This window comes from Hyaena hyaena, unplaced genomic scaffold (genome assembly GCF_003009895.1).
Source record: "Hyaena hyaena isolate Hyena2069 unplaced genomic scaffold, ASM300989v1 scaffold_345, whole genome shotgun sequence".
NCBI classification, from domain to species: Eukaryota; Metazoa; Chordata; class Mammalia; order Carnivora; family Hyaenidae; genus Hyaena; species Hyaena hyaena.
In genome coordinates this window covers 441,179-465,651 of record NW_024080976.1, presented here as the reverse complement: position 1 = coordinate 465,651, position 24,473 = coordinate 441,179, and the positions used below count along the sequence as shown (strand labels likewise).

Genomic DNA, 24,473 nt, shown 5'->3' with positions numbered 1-24,473 from the left:
ATCCTGATCACATACTCTAACATTTTATTATGAAAACTTTCTAAGATACAGCGAAGTTGAATAATTTTACAATTGACAACCATATATCCACCACTTAGATCCTACCATTAACATTTTACTGTATTTGCTTTATCTCATTACTAGTAATTCACTCGTTACTCTCTTCATCCTATTTCATTAATCTTACTATTTTTGGATGTTTTTCAAAATAAATTATAGACATTGGTGTACTGTCCCCTAAACTCTTAGCGTGTATATCTTTAACCAGAGTCCAATATTTATTTAAAAAAATTTTTTTAAATGTTTTATTTATTTCTGAGAGAGAGAGAGAGAGAGAGAGAGAGAGAGAGAGAGAGAGAAACAGCGTGAGCAGGGGAGGGTCAGAGAGAGAGGGAGACACAGAACGCAAAGCAGGCTCCAGGCTCTGAGCTGGCTGTCAGCTCAGAGCTTGATGCGGGGCTCGAACCCACGAACTGTGAGATCATGACCTGAGCCAAAGTCAGACCCTCAACCGACTGAGCCACCCAGGCACCCCTCAATATTTATTTTTGAGGAAAACTTCACATACAATGACATTCATAAATTTCACTGAATTTTGACGTACACCTGTGTATGTGCATAAGTGCATACACCTGTGTAACCAAAATCCCTACCCAGCATGGCAACTTTTTACATGGCAGCCCAGGGCTCCAAAGCACACAGAAGACGGGGTAGGGATCAGGTAGATATTGTATGATCTTGGCTAATCTGGTTTCAAAAGTTAAAGCAGTATCACTTCCTCTGCATTCTATTTGTTGAGGCAGTCACAAAGTTCTACCCAGTTTCAAGGAGAAGGGAGATAGACTCTACTTTTTGATGGAAAGTGTGTCAAAGAATTTGCAGATAAAACAATAGGTTTTTCAATAGTCTAGACAGCTGATATAGCCTAGACTGGGGTGAGGGGCAGTGGAAGAAGAAGGGATTAAATTCTGGATATATTTTAAAGGAATTGCTAGTCAAACTGACTCACTGTGGGGTGGGGGAAAGAGAGGAGTCAGGAATGGCCACGTAGCTTTTGGCCCCCGGGGAACTAGAGGAATGGAATGCAGGAAAACCAGGGAGTGGCAAATTAGGGAGAAGATTGAGAGCTCAGTTTAAGACCTGTGGACTTTGAGACATCTCTTAAGCATTGGAATGGAAATGGTGAGGAATGGAGAAGGCAACAATACAGGAACCTGAGGTTCAGAGGCCTGGTCTAGGCTGAAGATAGAAATTTGGGGACTATTAGAAGAGATGGGCTAGAGAGGCCTGGGAATGAGTACAGATAGTTAAAGGTAAGGACCTGGGGACATGCTAAAGTGACAGGTTGGAGCAATGACAAGGTGTGACCAGAGAGGTGAGGTGAGGGGTGGGGCACTGGAAAGGTAGGGAGGAGGTGTTGCAAAGAGAGAGGATCCACGCACTAAATACTGCTGCTGGCTCAAGCAGGGCGTGGACTGAGGACGGACCATTGCCCAGCATTCTGATGACCCCATTAGTTTCATGCCCAAAGGACAGCTGTGACAAGAGCACCCACTTCTGAGTTGAGAGTCAGCTAAGGTGAGTGCAGTCTTGCCTGAAATCTGTCCTGGAACCCCTCCCTGTCCTGACCTCAGAGAGGACACCAGAAGAGATTTTGTGCCAATGGTCAGGAACTAGAGTGGGGATGGAGCAGGGCAGAGGCACGGCGGATAGGGGAGGGAGGGAGCTATTTCTCTTAATTAGCACGACCCTTAGCCTTTCCAGAACAACTTTCTCAGAGAAAACAAGTGACCTGAAAAAAATATTTTATTGGGAAAAAAAGAATTTGTACAATTCAGCGTCGTCTGGTCTCAAGAGAAACTCCTTCCTTTTGCAGCCGCCTATCTGGAGACCTGGGGGGCGATCTGGTTGGAGGAGACCAAGTCCCTTGGTCTTCAGTGTGGTCCAGTAAGAGGGATAACTGCGCAGCCACTTTCCTGCAAAAAAAAAAAAAAAAAAAAAAAAAAAAAAGCCAGGGTAGTAGAGACTGAGTTATGTGCTCAGAATTGGGGTCTGGGGTTGTGTATGGCTCTGGGAAACGGGTGTTGTAGATCCTGGTGATGGTCACCTTTTTTGCAGCCTCAGCTCGGCCCTCTGAACTCTTAGCACCTGCAGTACAGGGTCGTCCTGAAACTCGCTGCCGTCAGAATCTAGGGGAAAAAGAGGGAGCGCCAGGAGGTTGACTTGTGGGGTGCTGGACTACTATCCAGATCCAGGGAGTCGTGCACATCAGCTTACCTTCTGCCGCCTCTAGAAGTCGGGCGGCCAGGCAGAGCAGATCTTCTGAGGGGGCGTGCTCGGCAGCGGATGGGGGCGTAGCCACCGCCTCCAGAGACCCCGCCCCGAAGGAAGGGGGCGCGGCCTCGAAGCCGGCGGTCGCCTCCTCAGCTGGAGGGGGCGGGACTTTGGGCTTCAGATACCCAGCTTCAACCAAGGGAGTGTCTTTGTCCTTCTTAGGCTCCGACACCGCTAGGGGGAGCTTGGCCTTGACATTCCGAGACTCCGCTTTAGACCGACTAGGCGGGGTCTGTTCCTTGGGAAAGGGCGTACCCTTGGTTTGGGCCTCGACTTTTCGAGATTCAGCTTCTGCCAGAGGTGGGCCCTTAAGGTGAGGGGGCGTGTCCTCCAGGCCGTCTGGGAAAAGCCGAGCGGATACTACCTGGCCCAGGGCGCCTCTTAGCTGCGGGCCAGGCCCCTCGTCTGCTGCCGTGACTCTCCCAGCAGACTCGGGGCGCCGGGCTCTGCCACTCTGAGGCTTGGGGCCCTGCTTCTCGGGCTGGGCGGGGCAGCCCGGCGCAGAAACGGGCAGATCCTGGGGGGCGGCTGGGGGCGGGGAGGTGGAGGCTGGAGGTGCCCGGGTGGAGGCCAGGGGCACCGGAGTGGAACCTGGAGGCGGAGGCGCAGGGATAGAGGCCAAGGGAGTGGGAGGAATGGCCCCGAGAGATACCCAAGGACCAGGCTGCGGGGCCCAAAAGAACCCATGGGGGCTGGGGCCCCAAAAGATGGGTGGAGAGAATCCTGGGGGAATAGGAGGCCTCTCCATCTGGAAGGCCTCCAGGGGACCAGGCCGGGCCACACTGCTCCAAAGTGGGACGGAGTTAGGCTGGGTTCCCAAGGAACCAAGGGACTCTGCAGGGGCAGAGGCAGCTTGTCGACAAACGGGGACAGGGACCTGGGAAGGAGAGAAAGGGTAGAGGGGTCCTCAGTCCCCTCCAGGCTCCCCCTTCCTCCAACTCTCCTTACCATCCCTCCCTCCAGCCCCCTCAAGCTTCTCCCTCCCCCATCTCACTGGAGTGGTGAGGGCAGGAGTCTGGGGTAGCACCCAGGTTCCATCACCCTGCCCTCCTCGAGCCCGTTCAAGCTTCCGCCGCTGCCGCCACTGGTATAGAATGTCATCCTCTGGACGCAAGGGTGCCTGGGAGGAGCCCGGGGCTGGAGCAGGGATGGGGGCATGGGCTGGTGTTGCTGTGGGGGAAGCAGAGGGAGGAAGGGTAAGGCAGAGGCTGGGGTGATGAGCAAACCAAGGACAGCCTGTTTATATACCTTTTGACTGTATCAGGAAGTTATTCAGACAAGTTCTCCAGATAATGTCCTAACTCCTCATCCAAATAGGAGGTGAGAAAAGAAGCAGAGTCAGAGGATAGAGCGAGCACTCCTGGGCTTCTCAACCTGCCATCATTCAACTCTTTATTCATCAGCAAATATTTACTGAGCTCTTACTATGTGCCAGGCACTGTTCTGGACTTTGTGGGCACAGCACTAAACAAGACAGATGCCTCAGAGTCTGCCCAATTCTCCCCCTCTTTTTTTTTTTTAATGTTTTATTTATTTTTGAGAGAGAGATAGAGACAGCATGAGCAGGGAAGGGTCAGAGAGAGAGGGAGACACAGAATCTGAAGACAGGCTCCAGGCTCTGAGCTGTCAGCACAGAGCCCAACATGGGGCTCGAACCCATGAACCGTGAGATCATGACCTGAGCCGAAGTCGGACGCTTAACCGACTGCGCCACCCAGGGGCCCCTCCCTTCGTCCCCTGTTTACTGCCCTTTCCTGGGGCCGACCCCAGCAACCTTTTCCCTGGTTTCTCTACTTCTGTCCTCCCAATCTGTTTACCCCTGCAGCCAGAGAGAGCCTGGCAACACCTGAGTCAGATCAGGGCTCTCCTGGATTAGAACCCTCCCCGGGCTGCCCCGGTCCTGGTAAAAAGTAAAAGCTTTTGCATTTGTGGTTCCCACTGCCTGGAACGCTGTTCCCTCCTGTATGTACAGGGTTCAATCCCTCAAACCCTTCAGATCTTTGCTCAGTATCACCTTCTTAGCGAGGTCTTCACTGGCTACCGTATTTAAAACTGCAACGACCGGGGCGCCTGGGTGGCTTGGTCGGTTGAGCGTCCGACTTTCGCTTAGGTCATGATCTCGCGGTTCGTGGGTTCGAGCCCCGCGTCGGGCTCTGTGCTGACTGCCAGCTCGGAGCCTGGAGCCTGTTCCAGAGTCTGTGACTCTCTCTCTCTCTGACCCTCCCCTGCTCATGCTGTCTCTCTCTCTCTCTCTCTCTCTCTCTCTCTCCTAGAAATAAATAAAACATTAAAAAATTAAAAAAAAAAAAACAACAAAAAAAAACTGCAACGACCCCCAGCCCTACCACTCCCTATTCTCTTGTTCCATTTTTCTTCTTAGTACTTTTCACCTTCTAACATACTCAGTATGGCACTTCTTTATGTATCTCTGCCAGTTACACAAGGGCAGTGATTTTTTTTCTGTTTGACCATTGCCATATCCCCAGTGTCAAGAACAAGGCCTGGTACCACCAGTTATTTGTGGCATGAATGCCAAATGAACTGTGTATTATATTGAACTACAGTGCCCAGGCCCATGCTAGGGGTACCACAGTGACTTAGGGTAGGGCCACTCGCTGGACTCAGTTCAGTGGGGCAAATGGACATGGACATCGTTCCATCACCCAGAGCATAGCTTCATCAGTCAGGATCAGTAGGGCTACCATTGTTTCTTAGAAGACCTGTCATCTGATGCTGCACTGAGAAGAGGGGTGTCATCCTGGATCTCTCTCCCTCACTCTCCTCTATATCCTGAGACGCCACTTCTAAACCTGGCCACTTCCCTCTACTCTGCTCCCCTACTCCCTCCTCTGCCAGAGGGAGTCTGTTAATAGCCAAGAAAGATCATATCCTCTTCCTGCTCAGAATCCTCCGTGGCTCCCTAGTACTAAGATCGTGACCAAATGCCTCCTGTGCCCACCTGGCCCAATGTAATCTGACCGCTGCCAATCTCTTCCACCTTACCCCACACTACTCTCACCGCCCCCTCTCACCCCACCACATCCCTTGCCTTTTCTAGTCCATTGTCTGCACCATGCTCCCTCCCACCTCAGGTCCTGAGTACATGCTAGAGGGCTACTGTCTCCACTTAGATAGTACCTCTTCCAGGGAGGCCTTCTCTGACTTCCCAGCATCACAGCCGTCTCCTGCATGGCCTTCATTTCTGCTTACATTTCACTTTTGTTTTCGGGGTTATATAGCTGTTTTCTGCCCCACGCTGACTATATTGTGAGGACCATGAAGGTGGGACTATGCATGGTTGGTTCACTGTGGAATCCCCAAGCCCACTTACAGGGCCTCATCCACAATAGGTATTCAATGTTTTGTTTCATTTTAACTTTTTTTTTCACGTTTATTTTTGACAGAGTATGAGCCAGGGAGGGGCAGAGAGAAAGAGGGAGACACAGAATCTGAAGCAGCCTCCAGGCTCCAAGGTGTCAGCACAGAGCCCGATACGGGCTCGAACCCACAAACCGTGAGATCATGACCTGAGCTGAAGTCAGATGCTTAACTGGCTGAGCCACTCAGGCACCCCAGTATTCAATGTTTTTTAGATGAAAGAATGAATAAATTTCTGCGGAACAACTCATGAACTATGTACTAGTTTTATCTCCATTTTACAGATGAGACAACTGAGGCTTAGGAAGGAGAGGTGAATAAAAGGTGAGGTGAACCTGAAAAGGAGCAAAGAATCAGACAAGGAGGCAGCATCACACACCAGGCACAAACACCTGTCTGTTTACTGTGCCTGCCTGTCCCCGCTCACGTAAGCCCTGTGAGACACGGAGAGCATCCGTCCTGTGCCCCACTGCATCATCCCAAGACCTGGGTATGGAGTATAGTAACAGCAATGATGACAGTAGTAGTAACCCAAGTCCTTCACCCTGTCTCTGAAATCTGGAAATTCCAACAGTTCGCATGCTTTAGCAAAGTCACACGGTGTGTACAGCACTGACAGGGGGCTGGGTCGGTACACCAGACTCAAACACGTTAGTATTTGGTTGAACAACATGAAACTGCCAATATTCAACCATTTTTTACTTACAAAGACAAAAATGTCATGCGGTTCAGTGTAACACACCCATAGCAAAAAGTGTGTAACTATTCACCCTAAATGAAATATATAGAGATTATGAACAGCCTTCATATTCTTTAGGTCAGATTTTGCTGTCAAATCGGGTATGGTGCCAAATTAGCAAAAAGCCAATTTCTGATTTTGGACATCTGTGTTCAGAACTGCACACTGAATGCAGAGAGAGATGCCGTACTAGTGGCAGGTACTGTTCACAGACCTGCGGTAAGTGCACCCTGTATTCACCAACTCATTCATTAGCCGTTTTAAAGTCACAGAAACAGAGAGGCCCAGAAAGTCCCCAGGTCACACAGCTGGTCAATGTCAGAGCTGGGATTCACATCCAGACCGCCCTCCATCCTGGCCTCAGAACTTACCATGTGCCTTGGGGTCAGAGCCCGTGCTGGAGTCAGGGGTGAAGGTCATGGAGAAGGGAGAGAGGCCATCAGAGCTGCCGGGGCATGAGGAGCTGCTGGGATCGCTAGGGCTGAGCGAGTAGGAGGAGGCTGAGGCCTTGCTGTAGGGAGAAAGCAGAAGCGAGGCAACAGAGGTCTCAGAGGTGGTGGGCTGGACCTGGAGCTGTAGGGGTGGGGAGATGAGAGCAGGGATGGCACCTGCGCTTGAGCAGCCTGGCAGCTCTGCTCTGTAGGCTTAGTGTCTCCAGGTCCAGCAGGGATGAGTTCCACGTGTTGAGGCTCTGCGAGGTGAGAGGGATCAGAGGCCAGTGGCCATCTCAAAGGGTGCTGGGAAAGGGGCTCTGGACAGAGGGCCCTAAGTACCTGCACTCCACCTGGTACCCTTACATGCTGGCCTAGAATCTGCTCCTCCTCCTCAGGGAAGGGGGACCCAGTGCTCCTCTGTGGATCCACACCGCCACCCACTCCCCTTGTAATCATTGTTGTGGGAGAAGGGTTGACCTCACCTTCCTGACCAAGACTGGCTAATCACAACAATCTGTCCTCTGGTTCCACGGTGACTGGCTCAAAGATGAAGGAATGAGAGTAAGCCCTGGGGCTCTGGATGGAACTACTGGAAAAGTCCTCCTTTCCACTGAAATAACTATGTGATTTAGAAGCCTAAAGCGAACTGGAGCTATCTTAAGGACCTCATGGGGAAAGCCTGCCTGAGACTGAACCTAACAAAGAGGAACAGAGATTCAAGAGAGTTGAGTTCCTCTTATCCAGCCATGCCTGAAAGCATATACATTTGGATTTCTTGATTGCATTAGCCAACGAATTCTTCTTTTTGTTTAAGCTTCCTTGAACGGGGGACGGACTCTAATTCTATCCCAGGGCTGGAGCTGTCAGTTCAGGTGCGCGGGGAAGGAAGTAGATGAGGGTGTCACCTGCTTCATTTCCTGAAGGGGGACCACAGCCTTAGCCTGAGATGCGCTGGCCACCTTGGCAAGAGTTGGGACTGCTGTGTTGGGTCTTCCTTCTGGTTCACTGGCTCCTGCTGAGAAGCCCCAGTTGATTTTGGGGGGCCATGAGGAATGTCTGCTGGGGACACTGATCAGGAAAGGTTTTAGGCCGGGAGTGGTTGGGACTGAAGCAGGTACCTGCTGTAGGTTGCCTGCTGGTGTCTGGAGATTCAGGCCGTAGCCACCAAAAGTCAGCTGGGGTTGGGCCTGCAGGCTGGCGTTCCTCTCGGCTTGTAGGCTGAGCCTGGCGGAACCGGTTTATGTACCTGTGAACATCAGAGAACAGGAGGTGGGTGAATGAGTAGAGTAACAGTCTAATAATAACAGTAGCAGTAATAATGACAGTAACAGTCACAACAGCAATGTTTATCAAGTACCATTTTCCTTTCTTGTTTAGTAATGCAATATTATATAAGACTATATAAGACTGGGCAAATAGCTGGTCTTCTACTGATATATTTATCAGGGATCCTTACAGGTTTATGGCCATCTAACTAGATTCTTGACAAACAGGGTATGAGGAGATATGATTCTGGAAAGTGGATGTGAGTGGGAGCCATTTTGGCCCATAAAGGAAAGGGCAACAGCCTAGTGATGGGAGGCAGCAAGATAAAAAGGAAATCGTGTCCCTGACACCTCAACAAGGGGCTGCTGTATCAGCCCTGGGTGCTTCTGCCTGGACTGTTAGGTGAGGGAGAAATAAATGCTATCTTGCTTAAGCCGCAATTAATTTGGGACTCTTTGTTAAAGCAGCTGAACTTGTAGCCTACAAATCCAAGTACTCACTATGTTATAGCACTTGTTATAGATGCTTTATAGACAGTAACTGATTGAAAGCTTAAAACAGCTCTAGGGGCCTAGGGGGATATATGCTATTAATATTCCAATTTACAGATGAAGAAGCTGAGGCCTAGATTGGAGGATAAATGACAGAGCTGGGATTTGAACCCAGGTAGCCTAGCTCCAGAGCACTTAATAACACACATGAAGTGTGGTCCTAAAACTGCTGCATAAACAACGCTGGCTATGATTATTATGGGATGCCCGCTCCCTCCCTCCAGGGCTCCTGGTACTTACTTGGCCACCACGGACTCCTTGCTGTCAACCGGCGTAGGTGGTGGGGAGGCTCCCATCTGTCCTTCAGTGGTACTGGGTGGGGAAGGGGTCCCTGAGCTGGATGGCCAGGACTCTTCAAACATCTCAGAGGAGTTGGGACCCATGGCCAGAGCCTTAGGAACTTCTGGGAGCTTGGGCCTCTGGGACCTGGATGGGCTCAGGGTCTAAGATAGGGAGATGGAGAGAAGAAACTGAGGGCTGAAGGGTTATCCCCGTAGGAGAACGAAGACACACACAAAGTGTGTCTCAGTCCAGAGGGAGCAAACACATCCTACAACGGCAACAACTCAGTGACTGTGGCTGGGGCTATGATGGGGGATCCAAGCGACTGAGGACTGGGTAAGCGCAGAGCCACAGGGAGCGCAGGTGGGCCTGACTCTTCATTTCCCACCCCTGTCTCTTATCACATGTCCTCCTTCCCTCTACTTGCCACTCTCTCACCACTGGGCTCACACACCGCACTCTCTATGGGGTGTCCTCACCTTGGGGTGCCGGGTCTGGCTTCGGGATGGCCGGTAGCGGCTTTGATCCAGGGGAGTATCCTCAAAGGGGCTGTCTCCGAAGGAGAAAACTGGCAGACTGCAAGGGGAGAGTAAAGTTGGCAGGCAGAGCATGGTCAGTGGAGCCCTGTTGGGGGGCTATGGGGTGGAGTCGGGTTGCAAGGGTGGGAAGCAGAGGGCAGAACCGGATTACAATTCCCACAGATTCCTGGAAGACACGAACTATAATTCCCATGAAGTGCTGCTGCACATCCAAGATACTGATACTAGAGGCTCAATTCCCACCAGCCCTTGGAGTGGTCTCAGAAAACCAAGGAACTGCTAACTGGTGGCTCTTAACCTGAATCCAACCTAGGAGACTTTAAAAAATACAGATGCAAGGTCCTCACCCCAGGCCAAAAGAATAGTCATGTCTGAAAGGAGGCTGGGCATCTGTATCTGAAAGGAGGCTGGGCATCTTTTGCGTCATCCCTGAGCAGCTCAAGTCATGATCTCATGGTTTGTGAGTTGGAGCCCACCACCGTCTCTCTGCTGATAGCTCAGAGCCTGGAGCCTGCTTTGGATTCTATGTCAACCTCTCTCTCCTTGCCCCTCCCCTACTCATGCTCTTGCTCTCTCTCAAAAATAAGAAATAAAACATTATATAAAAAAGAAAAGAACCAAGGCTAAACCTATCACTGTACAGTTCCCTTAAGTCCTTGGTACACTAAGGAGGAAACAGTAAACCGACTACAATCCCCATCAGTAACTGGGCTCCGCCTTAAGCAAAAAAAAAAAAAAAAAAAAAAAGTCAAAACCAACACCCATAGGACTCTGGGGGCAATTTTAAAATTAAAAAATTTAATTTCCAAGATGACCCTGGGCATCTTTAGAGGAAAATGAAAAGTTCTGGGGCCACTTAGAAAGCGGAACATAACGCTCTACGGGACCGGGGAGATGAAGTCCAAGGCTGGAGCAGCCAAAAGATGTGGGGCATCGTGGGAGTTGTAGTTCCAGTGCGGTTGAGAAAGAGACTCTGGACGTTAGCAAATTTGGCCGGAGGCTGTGTTCATCTGACTCTAGGTCCTCCCCAGGCTTCCTGTGGTCCCCGGGAGAGAGATCGCCTCACCTGCAGTCTATCCCGCAGCTACCTGGGCCCTTCCGCCTGCTCCGCTCCTTCACTGGGTTGGCCCCGCGCACATCTTTGTCGCTTAGCAATGCCCTGTCAGGCCCGCCCCTTTCTGGGAGTGCCGTCGCTGAAGAGAGCGGCCTCCGAGGCGACCAATGATGGAGAGGAAAATAAAATTGGAAAGTGGCCAAAGGGAGGTGTCCCACAACTGGCTGTAACGTCCGCCTGACTGGAGAGAGCATGTGTGATTGGAGAATCGTAGCGTGCTGCAGTAACTGGCAAGCCTGTGGACCAGTGGAAAGCATCTGAGGGTGAGCGCGAGGTTAGGAAGAGTTCCAAAGTACACTCGCTCTCCAGCGGGGTGTTCTAGCCACTCCCCCTTCTGCTGCAGAAATCTTGTCCCGACTCGAGTCTAACTACCGTTTTTCGCTTTGCAGAGCAGTACGAGAATCCGTCCCCTCTCTAACCGCCGTCCCTCCATCGGTCGGACCGGCCAACCAGTCCCGCGGGGTCATTAACCACTTTTGTCTTGCTGCAGGAGCAGCTGGTTGCGCTAAGTGCCAGGCCTGGGCTCCTAGCCGAAATGGTGGGATCAAAACGAGCTATTTCGGGCCGGGCCCGCGGCCCCCGGGGGGCCAGCCTGAACTGTTCGTGCCTGCGCCCTCTGGCTGCTGCTCACCTGGCAGACCCCGCCACCCTGGGCACCCGAGGCTGAGTCAGAGGCCCAGAATTAGGCTCGGCTTGCTGGGGGGCTGGGCCCATGGCCCTGCTCAGATGGGAGTAGGGTCTGTTTTGTGTCCTCCTGACAGCCTGGCCGGCTACCACATTCCCTGTACCCAAGAATCTGCTCCTAAGACCGCCATCTACGTCATCCCCGGAGCTGCCTGCGGGGTGGGGGTGGATTAAAAGGACTGCGAACCCTGCGGTGGCCCTGGGGCCCAAATGCCGCGCCGTTCCACCTACCGGGAAGACTCCGCCTCCCCAGCCTCAGTTTCCCCTTTGGGACATTGGGGGATCACCTCTAGCATCCAGCAGGCGCTTAATAAATGGCCGAGTCATTGTTGGGCTTTCTAAATAAGGCTCTATTAATGGCCGGCGCTGGCCGCGGTCCCAGTGTCCCCGGGCGGCCCGCCGAGGGGCGGACACAAGGCGTACTATAAGAGCGGCTGCCGCGCACGCAGGGGCACTGCGGAGCCTAGGGGCGGCGGCGGCGGCGAAGCAGGATGGAGATCCCCGTGCCTGTGCAGCCGTCTTGGCTGCGCCGCGCCTCGGCCCCTTTGCCCGGGCGCCTCTTCGACCAGCGCTTCGGCGAGGGGCTGCTGGAGGCCGAGCTGGCTGCGCTCTGCCCCGCCACGCTGGCCCCCTACTACCTGCGCGCACCCAGCGTGGCGCTGCCTACCGCCCAGGTGCCAGGCCTGGGGGAGGGCGGTAACCCGACCACTTCCAAGGCTTGGGGCCCCGGTCATCCTTGCGGGGGTGGGGTGGGATGGGGTGAGGAATGCCCCCTGACTTTGAGCGGGGTGGAAAGTCCGGCCACTCGGAGGGGCTTCTAGAGTTCCCGGACAATGGAATCTCAGTGGCCGGATTACTGAAAGGGGTGGGAGGTCCCTGACCCTCTGAGGAAGGGGCCCAGCTCTGAGGGGCTGGAATGGCTGAGTCACTGATAGGGTGCGGCGGTCACTCTGAGGGGGAGCGTTGGTGACTCTGAAGGAGACCGGTGGCCCAGGGAATCTGGGGGAAAGGGGGCGCTCAGTCATTCTGAAGGGCGTGTGGCTTCCCAGAGACTCCTGCGGGGAGAGAATGTTTTGTCATTTTCGGGGAAGAGTTTGGAGACTGTATGTGGAGGAAGGGTCCTGTGACTTGAGAAAGGGGGGCCTGGCCACTCGGGGAAGTGGAGGATGAGTACGGGTAACTGTTGAGGGCGTAGGCGGCCCCGTGACTCCAGTGGGAGGGTAAAAAGAAGACTCTGGAGGCTGAGGGAAGAGGCATCTTGGCAATTTCTGGTGGTGGGGGGGGAGGGGGTGCAAGAAGGGCATCTGAGGAAGGGGGCTAGGGCCTCAGAGTCCAAAGGAGACGCTGACTATGGGGCCTTGACACTGGGGGGGGGGGGAAGGTCTTACCCTGTGAGAGCCACGTCTCTGACCTTGCAGAAAGGGGCCTCATCACCCTGCGTGAGAGGAAAATCTGTGATTACAGGGGGAGGGGTGATCCCTGTTACTCCGGGTGAAGACATCCTATGGGGCTAGGAGTAGGGAGACTGCCCAGTTCCGGAGGCCTGGGGCAGGGGCAGCCCCGGAACCGACGGGGGAGGGGCCTTGCTGGGTCCCGGGAGCCTCGCCCCACCGATGACGATCGGGCTGTGCTTAGGTGCCAGCGGAACCTGGGCATTTCTCGGTGCTGCTGGACGTGAAGCACTTTTCCCCAGAGGAAATCGCCGTCAAGGTGGTTGGCGACCACGTGGAGGTGCACGCGCGCCACGAGGAGCGCCCGGTGAGCCCGCTGCCAGGGGTGGGGCCAGGGCGCGCAGGCGGGACCCGCGGGCGTCTATAGGGAAAGGGCGGAGCCACTCAAACCTCTCTCCCCCGCCCCCAGGATGAGCATGGATACATAGCACGCGAGTTCCATCGCCGCTACCGCTTGCCGCCTGGTGTGGACCCTGCCGCCGTGACGTCCGCGCTGTCCCCTGAGGGCGTCCTGTCCATCCAGGCCGCTCCCGCGACAGCCCAGGCGACGGCCCAGGCTCCACCGCCGCCGCAGGCTGCTGCCAAGTAGGCGTCTTGCCTGAACCCTGGGAGCCGCCTCTGGCCCCCACTTTTAAAGCCGACCTGACTCCGCCCAGCCAGATGTCCCGAGCGCGCCAAAACCACCCACCCATTCTGGGATCCTACCCTTGACCCTTCCCAACTAGACCTTGTCCTGGTAAGATAGACTTTTCCACTGACACTCCCACTCTCATACCCCCTCCAGCTTTCAACCCCCGACACCTGCCTAGCTTCCAGGCCTTACAAGCACAACCCTTCAGCCTACAGTCTCCCAGCCCCACTGACCCCTTTCTTGGCAATATAAACCCACTCAGAACTCCCTCCTCTGCTTCCTCTGACTCATCTGTTAAAACATCTCCAAAGCCCATGTTAGTCCTCTCCCCACTCTGACACTATATGATGGTGTGGCCAGCCCTGCTCCCACCCTAGCCAGTCAAGCATAATTCCTCTCCACCCCTCAAATATCCCAGACTGCCTAGACCTCCCACCCCAGACCATCCTGGCCTGGTCCTCAAGGCTCTGGATCCTTCCCTCATTCCAAATGGACACTACTCTCCCCGTCCATCTTGTGACTTGAAACCCCAGCCAGCCACCCCCAGACTTTCGAACCCCTTTTCTGACCTCCCACCCTTGGAAACCTATTCCAGGCCAAGCAGGACCCTCGGGCTCAGACTGTACAGATACCCACCCCATCTCCCCAGGTTCTGCACAGATCTCCTAAGCCCCATTCTCAACTCTAACCAGGATCCCCGATTCTCTTGCAGTCCCTCAGTCTCCAACCGCATATCCCAGGCAATCCACCTGCCACACACCTCCCCTTATTCTCCAAGACCCGACCAAGCAGCCACTTTTTCTTTGGTTCCCTACAATCCTTGTCCCTCCTTGAATTTCCTGCCACCTGTATCCCCTCATACTACCTAGAGCCCACTCCCCGAATAAATGTGATAGAGCTATGCCAACTGCTTTATGTCTGGGATGGGAAGAATGGGCTGGAGCAAGCAGAGGCCAGTGTGAAGGTGTGAAGGAGGGGAGTGTTTATTGGGGGGATGTGGGAGGGCAGAGGAACATCACTGTCGCTCATACATCTCCCGTAAGATCTTCATGCTTTCTGAGTACCGAAGCTGGTTCCGATGAGATGCCTCCTTCCACCTGCGGTAGGGTTGGGGAAGCAGGGGGAGGAGTCAGCAGTTGGGGCAGAGGCCACGGGGGTGCAAACAGGATAGGGACGCTCACCTCTGGCGGATGCGTTTCCAACGCTGCATGTTGCGGTAGATGAGTGTCGATGGTGAGGGCTCAGGCTCGGAGGGCTGTGTGGACAGAGAGGCCAGGCTGGGTGGCCGAGCCCAAGCCTCATAACATACGCCCCATAGCCCTGGGTCAGCTTGCACACCCACCTCATCGTCGGGGGTACCCTGGGTCTCAGGCTGCAGGGGGGATGGAATTCGGGATCTGCAAGCATCTCCAGGTGGCCCAGCGGCTGTGGGTGGCGGCAGCTTGTACACGTCTCGACTCTTGCTGCTCGTGACCTCTGAACTCTGGGGACACAAGAGCCCCACCCCAGGCCCAAGAGAGGTAAAGAAGGCGAGCACTACACACTTCACCCCTCCTGCCTGGCCCAGTGACAGCAGACATGAGGGTCTCACAGGGACCTGTCTTAAGAGCCATGCCAAAGGAGTGTCTCCTGTCCAATCCAGGGACCCCCACCCACCTCTGCCCAGCCCACGGAACCCGTCATTCCTGCCCAGCCCAATGGCCCCCATCTGCTCCCCTAGGCCAGGTGGGTACACCTTTTTGCACTAAGGACCCTTGTTGAGCCCCCCAGCTTTTGGGGACCTCTGACCTTGTGGGTCACATCTATCTGCCCAAGGGAGCCCTGTCCCCTCTCCTTCTCAGGCCAGGTAGCTACGTCCGTCTGCTTTAGGGAGTTCCATCCATACCCTCGGCAGAAGGGTTCATGTCTGTGTGCCTCATCAGACTAGAAATCATGGAGGGACACAGAGACCTGTGCCCGTCCATGCCACTAGCTTTGGGAGGACACCCTGTGGCCATCTACCCACTGCCCCACTGGCTGCCGGGAGGGGGCCCACCCCGCACACATCCAACCTCCTCGTCCTCAGGCAGCGGGGGCAGTGGTGAGCTGGGTGAGCGTTCACGCTCGCGCACTGAGGGGCTGTTGCGCATCCAGGCACGGCAGATCGGGTACAGTGGTGTGTTCTCACTGAACTGAGCCAAGTCCACACTCCGGTCAAACAGCTTGATCACGTATGTGTCTAGGGTGACGAGAGGGGAAGGTGTGTGACCATCCTCCCACAGCTCCCCACCATGGCCTGCCCTCCAGAGCCACCGCCGACTCACTGGATCGCTGCGGCCCCCCCTCAGCCAGCCCGTCATCCATCTCCCTCCTCTTCTTCCTCCGCTGGTGGGGGAAGCGGGCGGACGGCCTGTGTGGGGCAGGAGAACATCAGGACCAGGGCAGGGGCTGGAGACCTCGCATCACTTGGCTGGGGCCCCTGCCACCTTACCTTTTGCCGGTAGCCGCGATCGAACAATCCCTGTGGGGAGAGACAAGACGTCAGCAGGCTGACCCTAAAACAAATGCCTGCTCAAAACCCCGAGGGCACCCTGGGGATACCGAGACGTTCACAGGGACCCCACCGAACTCTCAGACCCTGGGTCCCACCCACGCCTTCAGGGCTGGAAGTGCCAACCATGAGGAAACCTAAGCCTCTGCGGCCACAGGGTCTCTCCACATGCAGGGTGGTCAGGACTGCGGTGGACGAAGTGCAGGGCAGAGTGGGCAGGGTCTGGATAAAGGAGGAAGTTATCCGGCACAAACCCCTGGATACAGATCCCATTAACATAACTTACTTGTTGTGGGTGTCCGAGGGGGTTTTCCCAGCTTCCTCCTCCAGGCGCTCCCTGCTAGCGGAAAAGAACTGTGGGCTCAGGGTTCCCAGGGGCGAGTGGGAAGGCACCGAGTAGCTTTTCCATCGGGCCCCTTCCTGCCTAAGCCAGCCTCTAGGGTCCTACCCAGATCCACCCAGGACCCATAACGTATGCTGGCCTAGGTCCCAACCTGTCCATGTGACTCTTCTCCAGGAGACACTGCAGAACAGCATCAAGTTGGTTCCGGGCCTTGGCCATCTCCAATTCTGGGGAAGAAGATACCAATCAGGAGTCGGTTCTCAGGCCCAAGGCAGGTGGGCTGCCAACGAGGCCGGAGAAGAGCATCCATATCCAGGCCCATGGACAGGCCCAGGGATACGGAGACGGTGCAGTGGGCAAAGACAACTGATGACATGAGCAAGAGCTCTGAGTTCCAAGGTTGTCCCAATGCTCATGTGTGACCAAAGGCAAGTTGCCTTACCTCACGGAGCCTGTTTCCTCATCTTGAAAATAGGTATCCCAATGATACCTATCTGCAATGACTGTTTTGAGGTTTAAATAAACCCATGTTGGGGCGCCTGGGTGGCTCAGTTGGTTAAGTGTCCAACCTGGGTTCAGGTCATGATCTCGCTGTTCCCAAGTTGGAGCCCCACGTTGGGCTCTGTGCTGATGGCTCAGAGACTGGAGCCTGCTTCATTCAGGGTCTCCCCCTCTCTCTCTGCCCTTCCCCCACTTGTGCTCTGTCTCTCTCTCAAAAATAAATACAACATTATCTATTAATATCTCTCTCTTAAAAATAGAACATTAGAGAAATTTTTAAACAAACCTCTGTTATATATTAATTTCTTAGCCAGATGCAATTACAATAAGATGTACAGAGTACTTATTATGTGCCAAGAATTGTTCCAAGCACACTGCATGTATTAACCCACAATAAATTCTCACAATAACTCTGGCAGGTAGATAGGATTATCCCCATCTTATGGATGATGAAACTGAGGCACAGAGAAGTAGACACAGTTAGGAAATTGCGGGGCTGAGGATTTGCACTCAGCCTCTCCACAGCTGAAGTTATAAGGCAGAGACTCACACCGGGTGCAGAATCTAGCCCCCAGATGTGGTTTGTTTGGCTGAGGCAACGGTGTTATCTCAAACCTGACCTGAATCTAAATGCACATTTAATAATTGAGAGATTGCACCTAAAATATCCATTTTTGGCTCCCTCCTATGCCCCCTTGCCCGAAATTAGACATGGGGCCACCTTCCTGCATTCCTGGCTCTGCTGGCCTCCCCACATCATAGAACTGAAGGAGGTGATGATGTTACAAATATTCTCTTGCCTTTGTGGGGTATTTGATCTCCTATTCCAACTGGTACCTAACATCACTCTGGCCCAGGGCTCAAAGCCTGGAAGGACACTCTGGGGACATGCTTTGCCAGCCCTGGGATGAAAGAGGCAGGGATTCCCAACAGCACTGAGGAGACACAGGGTGGGGGTGAAGGGATGCGGGCAGCTGAGATTCTAACAAAGAGTCCTGGATAGGAGCCCAGGTGTAAATCATACCCACATCTCTTTCCCTGGGCCCTGCTTCCCTCCTGGACCTCAGACCTTGGGATCCCGTGGTCTCCTGGATCCCTCCCCCTGGACATCCCCTAGGCCTCACCAATTGCTGGGTCCACACTGGCCTCCGTGTCTCTCTAAACTTTACCACTTTTCCTGGGGCCCCATCTCGGGGGTAGCCCCACTGTCCCCCAGTCCCTCACTGGGCCTCATAATAGACCTCTCTCGCCCTCCTCCACCCCAGCTCACCAAACCCAGGGCCTGTCCACTTGGCCTCCTGAGTGTCTCTCTACTCCCTCCCTACCCTGGTCCTCTCCCTTCCCCCAGGCTCCCAGCCTCAATCTCCTCCACTGACCTACTCTGCACAACATGGCCAGGAGACTCGTTGGAAAACCAAACCCACCCTGATCCTCCCCTGCATGGAACATTCCACAACTCCACAGTGCCCCAGGACTGAGTCTGAGCTCTTCCGTCTGACGTTCACAGGCCTCCATGACCCTGCCTGCCCCTCACCCCCACCATCACTTGCAGTCAGGCCTTTATACTCTTCCACTCACGATTTTGTTTTTTTTTTTTTTTTTTTTTTTGCATTTGGTGGACATCTTTCTGAACTCACTCCTCAGTTCAAAACGCTCCTTTGGCTCCCCATTTCGCTTAGAACAAAAGCCAAAGTCCTAAGTTGGACCCACAAGAACCGTACTCCTCCCTCTCCGTGTTGGCCAGCATCTCACACTCTCCACCTGACTCCCTCTGCTTCAGACACACTGGCCTCTCTGCTGGGCTCTGAACGTAGCAGCTGAGTCTTCCACCTCAGGACCTTTTCAGAGCTATTTCCTTTGTCTGATTTGCTGTTCCCTCATCTATCCTCACTTTTAAAATTACTTATTTATTTTTGAGAGAGAGAGAGAGACAGACAGACAGACAGACAGAATCCTAAGCCGGTTCCGGGCTCTGAACTGTCAGCGCAGAGCAGGACATGGGGCTGGGACTCATGAACGGGGAGATCATGACCTGAGCTGAAGTCCCACAGCTCAATGGACTGAGCCATCCAGGTGCCCCACCTTGCCTCACTCGTGATCTTAAACTTCTCCCGTTTTGTTTTATTAGCACTTATACCATCTAACACCCTACACATCATGCTACTTTTCTTTTGGTCTGGAGTCCATGCCTCTCCCACAATCTAACATGCCAGTCCTGGGTTCCCATCAGCTCAGACTCAACCCAAAATGACTTCTTCTCTCTCAGCTTCGGTTTCCCCATCTACCAGATTTCCTACCCTAGCATTATTGGGATACAGTGACTGTGAGGATTAAAAGCTTTTCTGTACTTCAAGTGCTGAGCACAATGCTTGACTCATGACCACTGCCGGAAACGGGGAAACCGAGGCAGTGGGAAGAAGAGTCCTTTTCAGGGTCACACGGCTTGGGATCCCTAGGTCTTACCGTACACAGTCTGAGCCACCACCATTCCATCTCAACGCCACCTTGAACACAAACCGGGAGGGTATGAAGATGGCAAGAATCGTTCGATGCCTGACATTATCGCGATAATCCTATCTATCGGGACTCCCATGCCCTGATCGGTCCGGTGCTCCCCTACAGGCCCCTTACCTCGGGGTCCTCACCTGATTTCTCCACTTTCACCTTCACCGGGAACATGGTTTGGGTCTGGGGTGTGGCTAGCTGGGTTAGAGCAGCCCCAAAGAGCCCAGAGTCATTAATGGAGGCCGAAGGCAGACGGGAAGAGGTCAAAGATAAGCTTTGTGTGCGGCCGGTCCTCCGTGCTGTGTAGTGTCCGGCGGCGACCGCCACTGTAGCCGCCACCTCCTCTAGTTTCCCTTCTGTGGGCGGGCCCCTTTGGCAATTGCTTGTTCCCATTTGTCAGTGCCACCGTCGATCCCGTCCCTGACCAATTGACACTGCCGCCATCTGCTCCTAGCTTAAGTCCCACCTTTCTGGGGTGGGGGGGGCCCGTTTCCGGAAACAAACCAACGCCATCTCGGGATGCTTCCTGGGAGGTGTAGTTCTAATTCCCGAGACCCAGCCAGAGTAACAACGCCTGCGCCGCGCGAGGCACGGTGGGAGACGTGGGATCAGGGCTTCGCGAGGCTTCTTGGAACTTGTAGTGTTAGGAGATTTGAGGAACACCAATTTAGCTATTAACAAGACTTATTAACCGTGGGAGTCTTTCTTGTCCCTGAGAGGAAGGCAAGTCAGGAGTTAGGCCTAGTTCAGTCTTACTGAGCACTCGCTAGGTGCCAGCTACCTGTTAATCTCTCTTCAGGCGCAACCTCATTTATTTAGCAAATATTTATTAGTGTGCCAGGCACTCTTTTCTACACACTGGGGACATTGCACAGAACAAAACCGACAACAACTCTTGCCATAATAGAGCTTGTATTTTAGAAGATGTAAAATTAGAAGAAAGAAGTAAAACATCTTAAATGAAATGTAATAAAAGAGACAATACAACCCGAAGGCACTTACGGAGTATCAAGGGTTGGACTGAAATTTTAAGTAGGATGGTCAGGGAAGCCTTCTGTAATAAAGCTCTTGGCTATGTCTGTTGCTGCAGACAACGTCTCCTTCAGAAAATGGGAAACTTCCATTTACCACGGATGCTTTGGGTCTGATAAATTCTAGGAGTTAGCATTGATACCCGCAGAGGCCAAGTGGGAAACTACATTTTTCAAATTCACACACCCCCAGTACCAGATAGCAGCGCCTAGTAATGGAAGCATTGTTTCTTTCTTATTCTGCATCTGTAAAATAGGGTTCCTGAGCAGGAAAATTCCTATTTCAGAGGATTCAGACAGTGAAGGATTGCACTAATGTGCGAAGCACTAAGCCTGGCACAAAGCGAGCACTCAATACGTGTTTTTGAATATTGATAATCATTTTATGCTTCAACCTCCAAAAGATCCAGGAAGTCAATACAGAGGATTAGAGTCCTTTATTGGGGTATGTCAGCAAAGAATACAGGAGATGGGAACAAGTCTTAGGGGCTTGAGAGGGGGCTTAGAGTAGAGGAGCCCATTCTGGGAGAATGAGCAGGTCCCAGGCATGTGCAGAGGAAGCTATCAGGGGGTACCCAGGGGTATGGTGAAGGAGAGATAGTCACCAAGGGCACCCCAACGGGGCCGGTAGATCTGGAAGATGGTGATCCAGGTGGTGAGTACAATCACCCAGAAGAGGAAGCCCACAGCTGAGCGCCAGACATCTGTAAGAAGGAACAGAAATGGGTAAGGTTGGCCTCCAGCTGCCCTCTGGTCTCTCCCAGACTGGCCCTCTCTTCTCTTCCAGAGCCCCAGAATTCTGGAACCTCCATCATTCCCTCTGGACACCCAATGGCTTCCCTTCATCGGTACCCTAGACTCACAGCCTTTAATTTGGCTCTGCTCCGTATATGCCGGGACTAGGAAGGCCTCTCGAAAGAACCAGAAGATGTTGACCAACCAGAGAAAAGGCAGGAAAGCAAACCCACCTAAGAGAAAAACAAAACAAAACAAAACACAAACACAACCAACCAACCAAACTGGAACAAAAAGCAATGGCATTCTCCCCAACGTCTACGTAGAGGACAGAAGGCCCTCTCCTATGTCCAAGTTCAAATAGCGATCTCTGCTCTCAGAGACTTAGGAATCCTGGCTCCTCCTTGGGACCCAAAAATCTGACTCCTCAATCATCTTTTTCTCAGGACCCAGCGTCCAGCCCCACAACATCCCCCGTCTCTTGGGACCCAGAAGTTGAGTCCCTAGCTTCCTCTTTCCTCAGGTCCCAGACCCTTCCCTCAGACCCAGGAGTCCGCAACTTAGACCCAAGAGCCCAAATCCCCAGGTCCTCTTCCCTCAGGCGCTCCAGTCCGGTCCCCGTCCCCTCTCTTCTCCGGGGACTCGAGGTATCGGCCCTTACCCAGGTAGTACTTCCGGCACAGATTCAGCTTTTCCTCGTTGGACACCCGCTCCAAGTTCATAGTTGCGCTGAGGCCGAGTCGTCCCGAGGGTCTGTAGGGCAAGAGCCAAGCCTTGACCCCAGGTGACAGATGCAGGGATCGCGAACAACCACGCCCCTATTACGACAAAACGGAGATAAACTGAAGGGTCGGTTTGCCTCAAGAAGGGTACTCCGGCCCCCACCAGTAAGCTGACAGGGTTGAACGCTCTTCATGTTTATTGCGGTGCGCGAAACGACCTCCAACTCACCAGTGAAGTCTATTTCCTCCGCCTGGAAGCCTTTGCCACTTTCAACTCCGGACGTTTGCGCGAGATACCGCAAGTATCTCTGGAGTTTGTAGTCTTTTTGGGCGAGGCAACGCTGCACGCATGCGCCTTCAGGGAACTCCGGGGGCGGGGCATGGTTTTGCGGGGAGGGCGCCGGCCTCCAACACGCAAGCGCAGCCGACCGTTTCTGAGTGCGTGCTGTGTCCGGAGGCAGCTACAAACTACACTTCCCAATACTCTTAAGTAACGGAAATGACGTAAAGAGCAGACAGGGTTGGAGGGTTCGAGTAAAAATGGCTGAATATTTAGCTTCGATATTCGGGACTGAGAAGGACAAGTGAGAACGGGCGCAGGGAGTGGCCCCTTGCAGGGAACCGGGGCCGGGCCTTTTGATTCCCTGGTGGCTGGGAGGCGTTGGGCGGTGTTTCTGGGGTGTCCGGCCTCCCCGGCCCTCGGTTCACCTCTGTCTTTGCCCCTCTTCCAGGGTTAACTGCTCTTTTTACTTTAAGATCGGGGCCTGCCGGCACGGGGACCGGTGCTCCCGGCTTCACAACAAACCGACTTTCAGCCAGGTGAGACCCGGCACGGAGCCTTGAGGGTTAACGCCTCCCGGCCATTCCCCATCACCACGAGGTCCCGCCTTTTCCGGATTTCTAAGGCCCACCCTACCACCGGCTCTCTGGCAGTCGGGCCTCCGCTGGTCCCTCGCCTTCTTTCAGGTCCCTCTCGCCACGCCCCCGTATGTACGAACTACGCTGCTGGGCGATCCCTGACTACTAGGTTTCCCCTCTTCAGGTTCCCTTAGGGACAAGCATCTGTGATGCGCTCAATCAATCAAGGTGCTTAGGCTTCTTCTCTGGCGCCTGGTCTCACCCCCAACCTTCATACCCCACCCCTTTGCATGAGCTCAGTCCCCCGCCCCCTTTAAATTCTGTTCAGACCATAGTGCTGCTCAACCTGTACCGGAATCCACAGAACACTGCCCAAACCGCAGACGGATCACACTGTGAGTGAGGGACCGGTCTTGGGGGTAGGGCCGACACCCCCTAGGCAGGCCACCCCCTGATTTCACCCCGCTCCCTCCTCCAGGTCACGTGAGCGACGTGGAGGTTCAAGAACACTATGATAACTTCTTCGAGGTGAGGGTTGCCAAGGGGTGGGTTGGGTTTCCTGTGGGCCAGGAGCTCAGCTGAATTCCTCCTGATCTTCCGCAGGAGGTGTTCACGGAGCTGCAAGAGAAGTATGGGGATATTGAAGAGATGAACGTGTGCGACAACCTGGGGGACCACCTCGTGGGCAATGTCTACGTCAAGGTACCTGCTTTCCCCCCAGTAGAGCCTACAGGTGGAGGCATTTCAGTGCCACCACTGAAGCTTCACATCTTGAGGTCCATCATTAAATCCAGCCCAGCCCCAAACCTGATAACTAATCCCCTAAAGACTTCTGAGTTTGATTGCCGACCCGGATCCACTTTCCCCTCAGTTTCGGCGTGAGGAGGATGCAGAGCGGGCGGTGGCTGAACTCAATAACCGCTGGTTCAACGGGCAGGCAGTGCATGCTGAGCTGTCTCCTGTCACCGACTTCCGAGAGTCGTGCTGTCGGCAGTATGAGATGGGGTATGGTAGTACGGGGGCGGGATGGGCACCAGGAGTCCCAGACTCCTATGTGTTGGGCAACTGTCATTGACAACAGCGTCCTCCATCCGTCTACCCCCTACCCAGGGAATGTACCCGCGGTGGCTTCTGCAACTTCATGCACCTGCGGCCCATCTCCCGGAACCTTCGACGTCAGCTGTATGGGCGAGGACCCAGGCGCAGGTACCTCAGCATCAGCTTGTCGGGACGTCTCATACCCTAAGGTCTTTATGCCCTGGGATGGACCTGATCCCGTGTCCCGATAACAGCGTGTCTCGTTTGTATCCTCAGACTAGCTCTGAGCATCCTCCCAGGACCAGCACCTAAATCTCAACCCCCAAACGCAAGCCCATTCTGGATCTCCAGCCTGGAGATCAGTTCCTGAGCGCCTGTCCTGATACCACTCAGTAACTCTGGTTGTTTCGTCATCTGCCCTGCCCTACGCCAGAACTGAGAGGCAGGCCCGGGGAACTGTGCGACACTTCTCACAGCGCTAACCCTCATCTCTCCTCTCCTGTCCCCAGGTCACCCCCAAGGTGCCATACTGGTCACCGCCCCCGAGAAAGAAACCGACGACATTCCCCAGACCACCGGCATGGCCGCTTCTGAGACCCTGGCTCCCTTGACCTCCACCCTGACAGGCATAAATGTTCCTGGCCAGGATACCTCCTGAAAGCGTCCTTAACTCCCCTTTCCCCCAGGCTCCGGGGCTCCATGATGTAATCCGTTCAACACGGGGACCTTCTCTTACCACCCCTCCCCTAATAAAGTTCTGTATTGAGGGCTTAGAACCTGTTAGCTTGAGCCTAGCTGTGGGCTGGA

The 24,473-nt window shown here is 54.0% G+C and overlaps 5 protein-coding genes across 8 annotated transcripts; 2 read left to right on the top strand and 3 right to left on the bottom strand.

The window, feature by feature from the left end:
• Nucleotides 1-1,791: 1,791 nt before the first annotated feature.
• PROSER3 (proline and serine rich 3) lies at nucleotides 1,792-10,875 on the bottom strand. 2 transcript variants are annotated; one of them, XM_039249745.1, is made up of 11 exons: nucleotides 10,590-10,875; nucleotides 9,464-9,560; nucleotides 8,943-9,145; nucleotides 8,004-8,131; nucleotides 7,791-7,900; nucleotides 7,060-7,142; nucleotides 6,823-6,962; nucleotides 3,329-3,504; nucleotides 2,278-3,211; nucleotides 2,108-2,189; nucleotides 1,792-1,976 (listed from the first exon to the last, which is right to left on the bottom strand). In XM_039249745.1, exons 1-11 carry the CDS (start codon nucleotides 10,829-10,831, stop codon nucleotides 1,835-1,837), a joined length of 2,337 nt encoding a protein of 778 aa, XP_039105676.1. In that variant the 5' UTR covers nucleotides 10,832-10,875; the 3' UTR covers nucleotides 1,792-1,834. The 2 variants fall into 2 exon arrangements, with proteins under 2 accessions (XP_039105676.1, XP_039105677.1); XM_039249746.1 differs by having other exon boundaries at nucleotides 7,791-7,897.
• Nucleotides 10,876-11,758: 883 nt separating this feature from the next.
• On the top strand, nucleotides 11,759-14,305 carry HSPB6 (heat shock protein family B (small) member 6). Its single transcript, XM_039249641.1, has 3 exons — nucleotides 11,759-11,995; nucleotides 12,957-13,079; nucleotides 13,182-14,305. The coding sequence occupies exons 1-3, from the start codon at nucleotides 11,813-11,815 to the stop codon at nucleotides 13,359-13,361; spliced, it is 486 nt and encodes a 161-aa protein (XP_039105572.1). The 5' UTR covers nucleotides 11,759-11,812; the 3' UTR covers nucleotides 13,362-14,305.
• Nucleotides 14,306-14,362: 57 nt separating this feature from the next.
• On the bottom strand, nucleotides 14,363-19,829 carry LIN37 (lin-37 DREAM MuvB core complex component). 2 transcript variants are annotated; one of them, XM_039249639.1, is made up of 9 exons: nucleotides 19,423-19,829; nucleotides 16,428-16,503; nucleotides 16,220-16,273; nucleotides 15,874-15,903; nucleotides 15,707-15,792; nucleotides 15,455-15,621; nucleotides 14,746-14,886; nucleotides 14,585-14,658; nucleotides 14,363-14,500 (listed from the first exon to the last, which is right to left on the bottom strand). In XM_039249639.1, the coding sequence occupies exons 1-9, from the start codon at nucleotides 19,673-19,675 to the stop codon at nucleotides 14,419-14,421; spliced, it is 963 nt and encodes a 320-aa protein (XP_039105570.1). In that variant the 5' UTR covers nucleotides 19,676-19,829; the 3' UTR covers nucleotides 14,363-14,418. The 2 variants fall into 2 exon arrangements, with proteins under 2 accessions (XP_039105570.1, XP_039105571.1); XM_039249640.1 differs by having other exon boundaries at nucleotides 16,220-16,270.
• A 902-nt stretch (nucleotides 19,830-20,731) lies between these two features.
• On the bottom strand, nucleotides 20,732-22,101 carry PSENEN (presenilin enhancer, gamma-secretase subunit). The gene is made up of 4 exons (XM_039249637.1): nucleotides 22,000-22,101; nucleotides 21,710-21,866; nucleotides 21,177-21,281; nucleotides 20,732-21,017 (listed from the first exon to the last, which is right to left on the bottom strand). The coding sequence occupies exons 2-4, from the start codon at nucleotides 21,768-21,770 to the stop codon at nucleotides 20,878-20,880; spliced, it is 306 nt and encodes a 101-aa protein (XP_039105568.1). The 5' UTR covers nucleotides 21,771-21,866; nucleotides 22,000-22,101; the 3' UTR covers nucleotides 20,732-20,877.
• A 78-nt stretch (nucleotides 22,102-22,179) lies between these two features.
• Nucleotides 22,180-24,449, top strand: U2AF1L4 (U2 small nuclear RNA auxiliary factor 1 like 4). 2 transcript variants are annotated; one of them, XM_039249636.1, is made up of 8 exons: nucleotides 22,180-22,354; nucleotides 22,502-22,589; nucleotides 22,957-23,023; nucleotides 23,107-23,156; nucleotides 23,232-23,330; nucleotides 23,500-23,621; nucleotides 23,739-23,834; nucleotides 24,176-24,449. In XM_039249636.1, exons 1-8 carry the CDS (start codon nucleotides 22,311-22,313, stop codon nucleotides 24,258-24,260), a joined length of 651 nt encoding a protein of 216 aa, XP_039105567.1. In that variant the 5' UTR covers nucleotides 22,180-22,310; the 3' UTR covers nucleotides 24,261-24,449. The 2 variants fall into 2 exon arrangements, with proteins under 2 accessions (XP_039105567.1, XP_039105566.1); XM_039249635.1 differs by having other exon boundaries at nucleotides 23,500-23,633.
• The last annotated feature ends 24 nt before the right edge of the window (nucleotides 24,450-24,473 follow it).

Coding starts and splice junctions, on each gene's coding strand:
- U2AF1L4 (XM_039249635.1), top strand. CDS start 22,311: ATGGCTGAATATTTAGCTTCGATATTCGGGACTGAGAAGGACAA. Junction 22,590..22,956: donor ACAAACCGACTTTCAGCCAG/GTGAGACCCGGC, acceptor AATTCTGTTCAG/ACCATAGTGCTGCTCAACCT. Junction 23,024..23,106: donor AACCGCAGACGGATCACACT/GTGAGTGAGGGA, acceptor TCCCTCCTCCAG/GTCACGTGAGCGACGTGGAG.
- LIN37 (XM_039249639.1), bottom strand. CDS start 19,675: ATGGGAACAAGCAATTGCCAAAGGGGCCCGCCCACAGAAGGGAAACTA. Junction 15,793..15,873: donor ATCGCGGCTACCGGCAAAAG/GTAAGGTGGCAG, acceptor TGCCCCACACAG/GCCGTCCGCCCGCTTCCCCC. Junction 14,501..14,584: donor TGGAAACGCATCCGCCAGAG/GTGAGCGTCCCT, acceptor ACCCTACCGCAG/GTGGAAGGAGGCATCTCATC.
- PROSER3 (XM_039249745.1), bottom strand. CDS start 10,831: ATGCTCTCTCCAGTCAGGCGGACGTTACAGCCAGTTGTGGGACACCTC. Junction 9,561..10,589: donor AGCTGCGGGATAGACTGCAG/GTGAGGCGATCT, acceptor CTCCCCTTGCAG/TCTGCCAGTTTTCTCCTTCG. Junction 7,901..8,003: donor CAGCAGGCAACCTACAGCAG/GTACCTGCTTCA, acceptor GGGGCTTCTCAG/CAGGAGCCAGTGAACCAGAA.
- HSPB6 (XM_039249641.1), top strand. CDS start 11,813: ATGGAGATCCCCGTGCCTGTGCAGCCGTCTTGGCTGCGCCGCGCCTCG. Junction 11,996..12,956: donor TGGCGCTGCCTACCGCCCAG/GTGCCAGGCCTG, acceptor GGCTGTGCTTAG/GTGCCAGCGGAACCTGGGCA. Junction 13,080..13,181: donor CGCGCCACGAGGAGCGCCCG/GTGAGCCCGCTG, acceptor CCCCGCCCCCAG/GATGAGCATGGATACATAGC.
- PSENEN (XM_039249637.1), bottom strand. CDS start 21,770: ATGAACTTGGAGCGGGTGTCCAACGAGGAAAAGCTGAATCTGTGCCGG. Junction 21,282..21,709: donor GTGCCGGAAGTACTACCTGG/GTAAGGGCCGAT, acceptor TTTTTCTCTTAG/GTGGGTTTGCTTTCCTGCCT. Junction 21,018..21,176: donor GCAGAGCCAAATTAAAGGCT/GTGAGTCTAGGG, acceptor TCCTTCTTACAG/ATGTCTGGCGCTCAGCTGTG.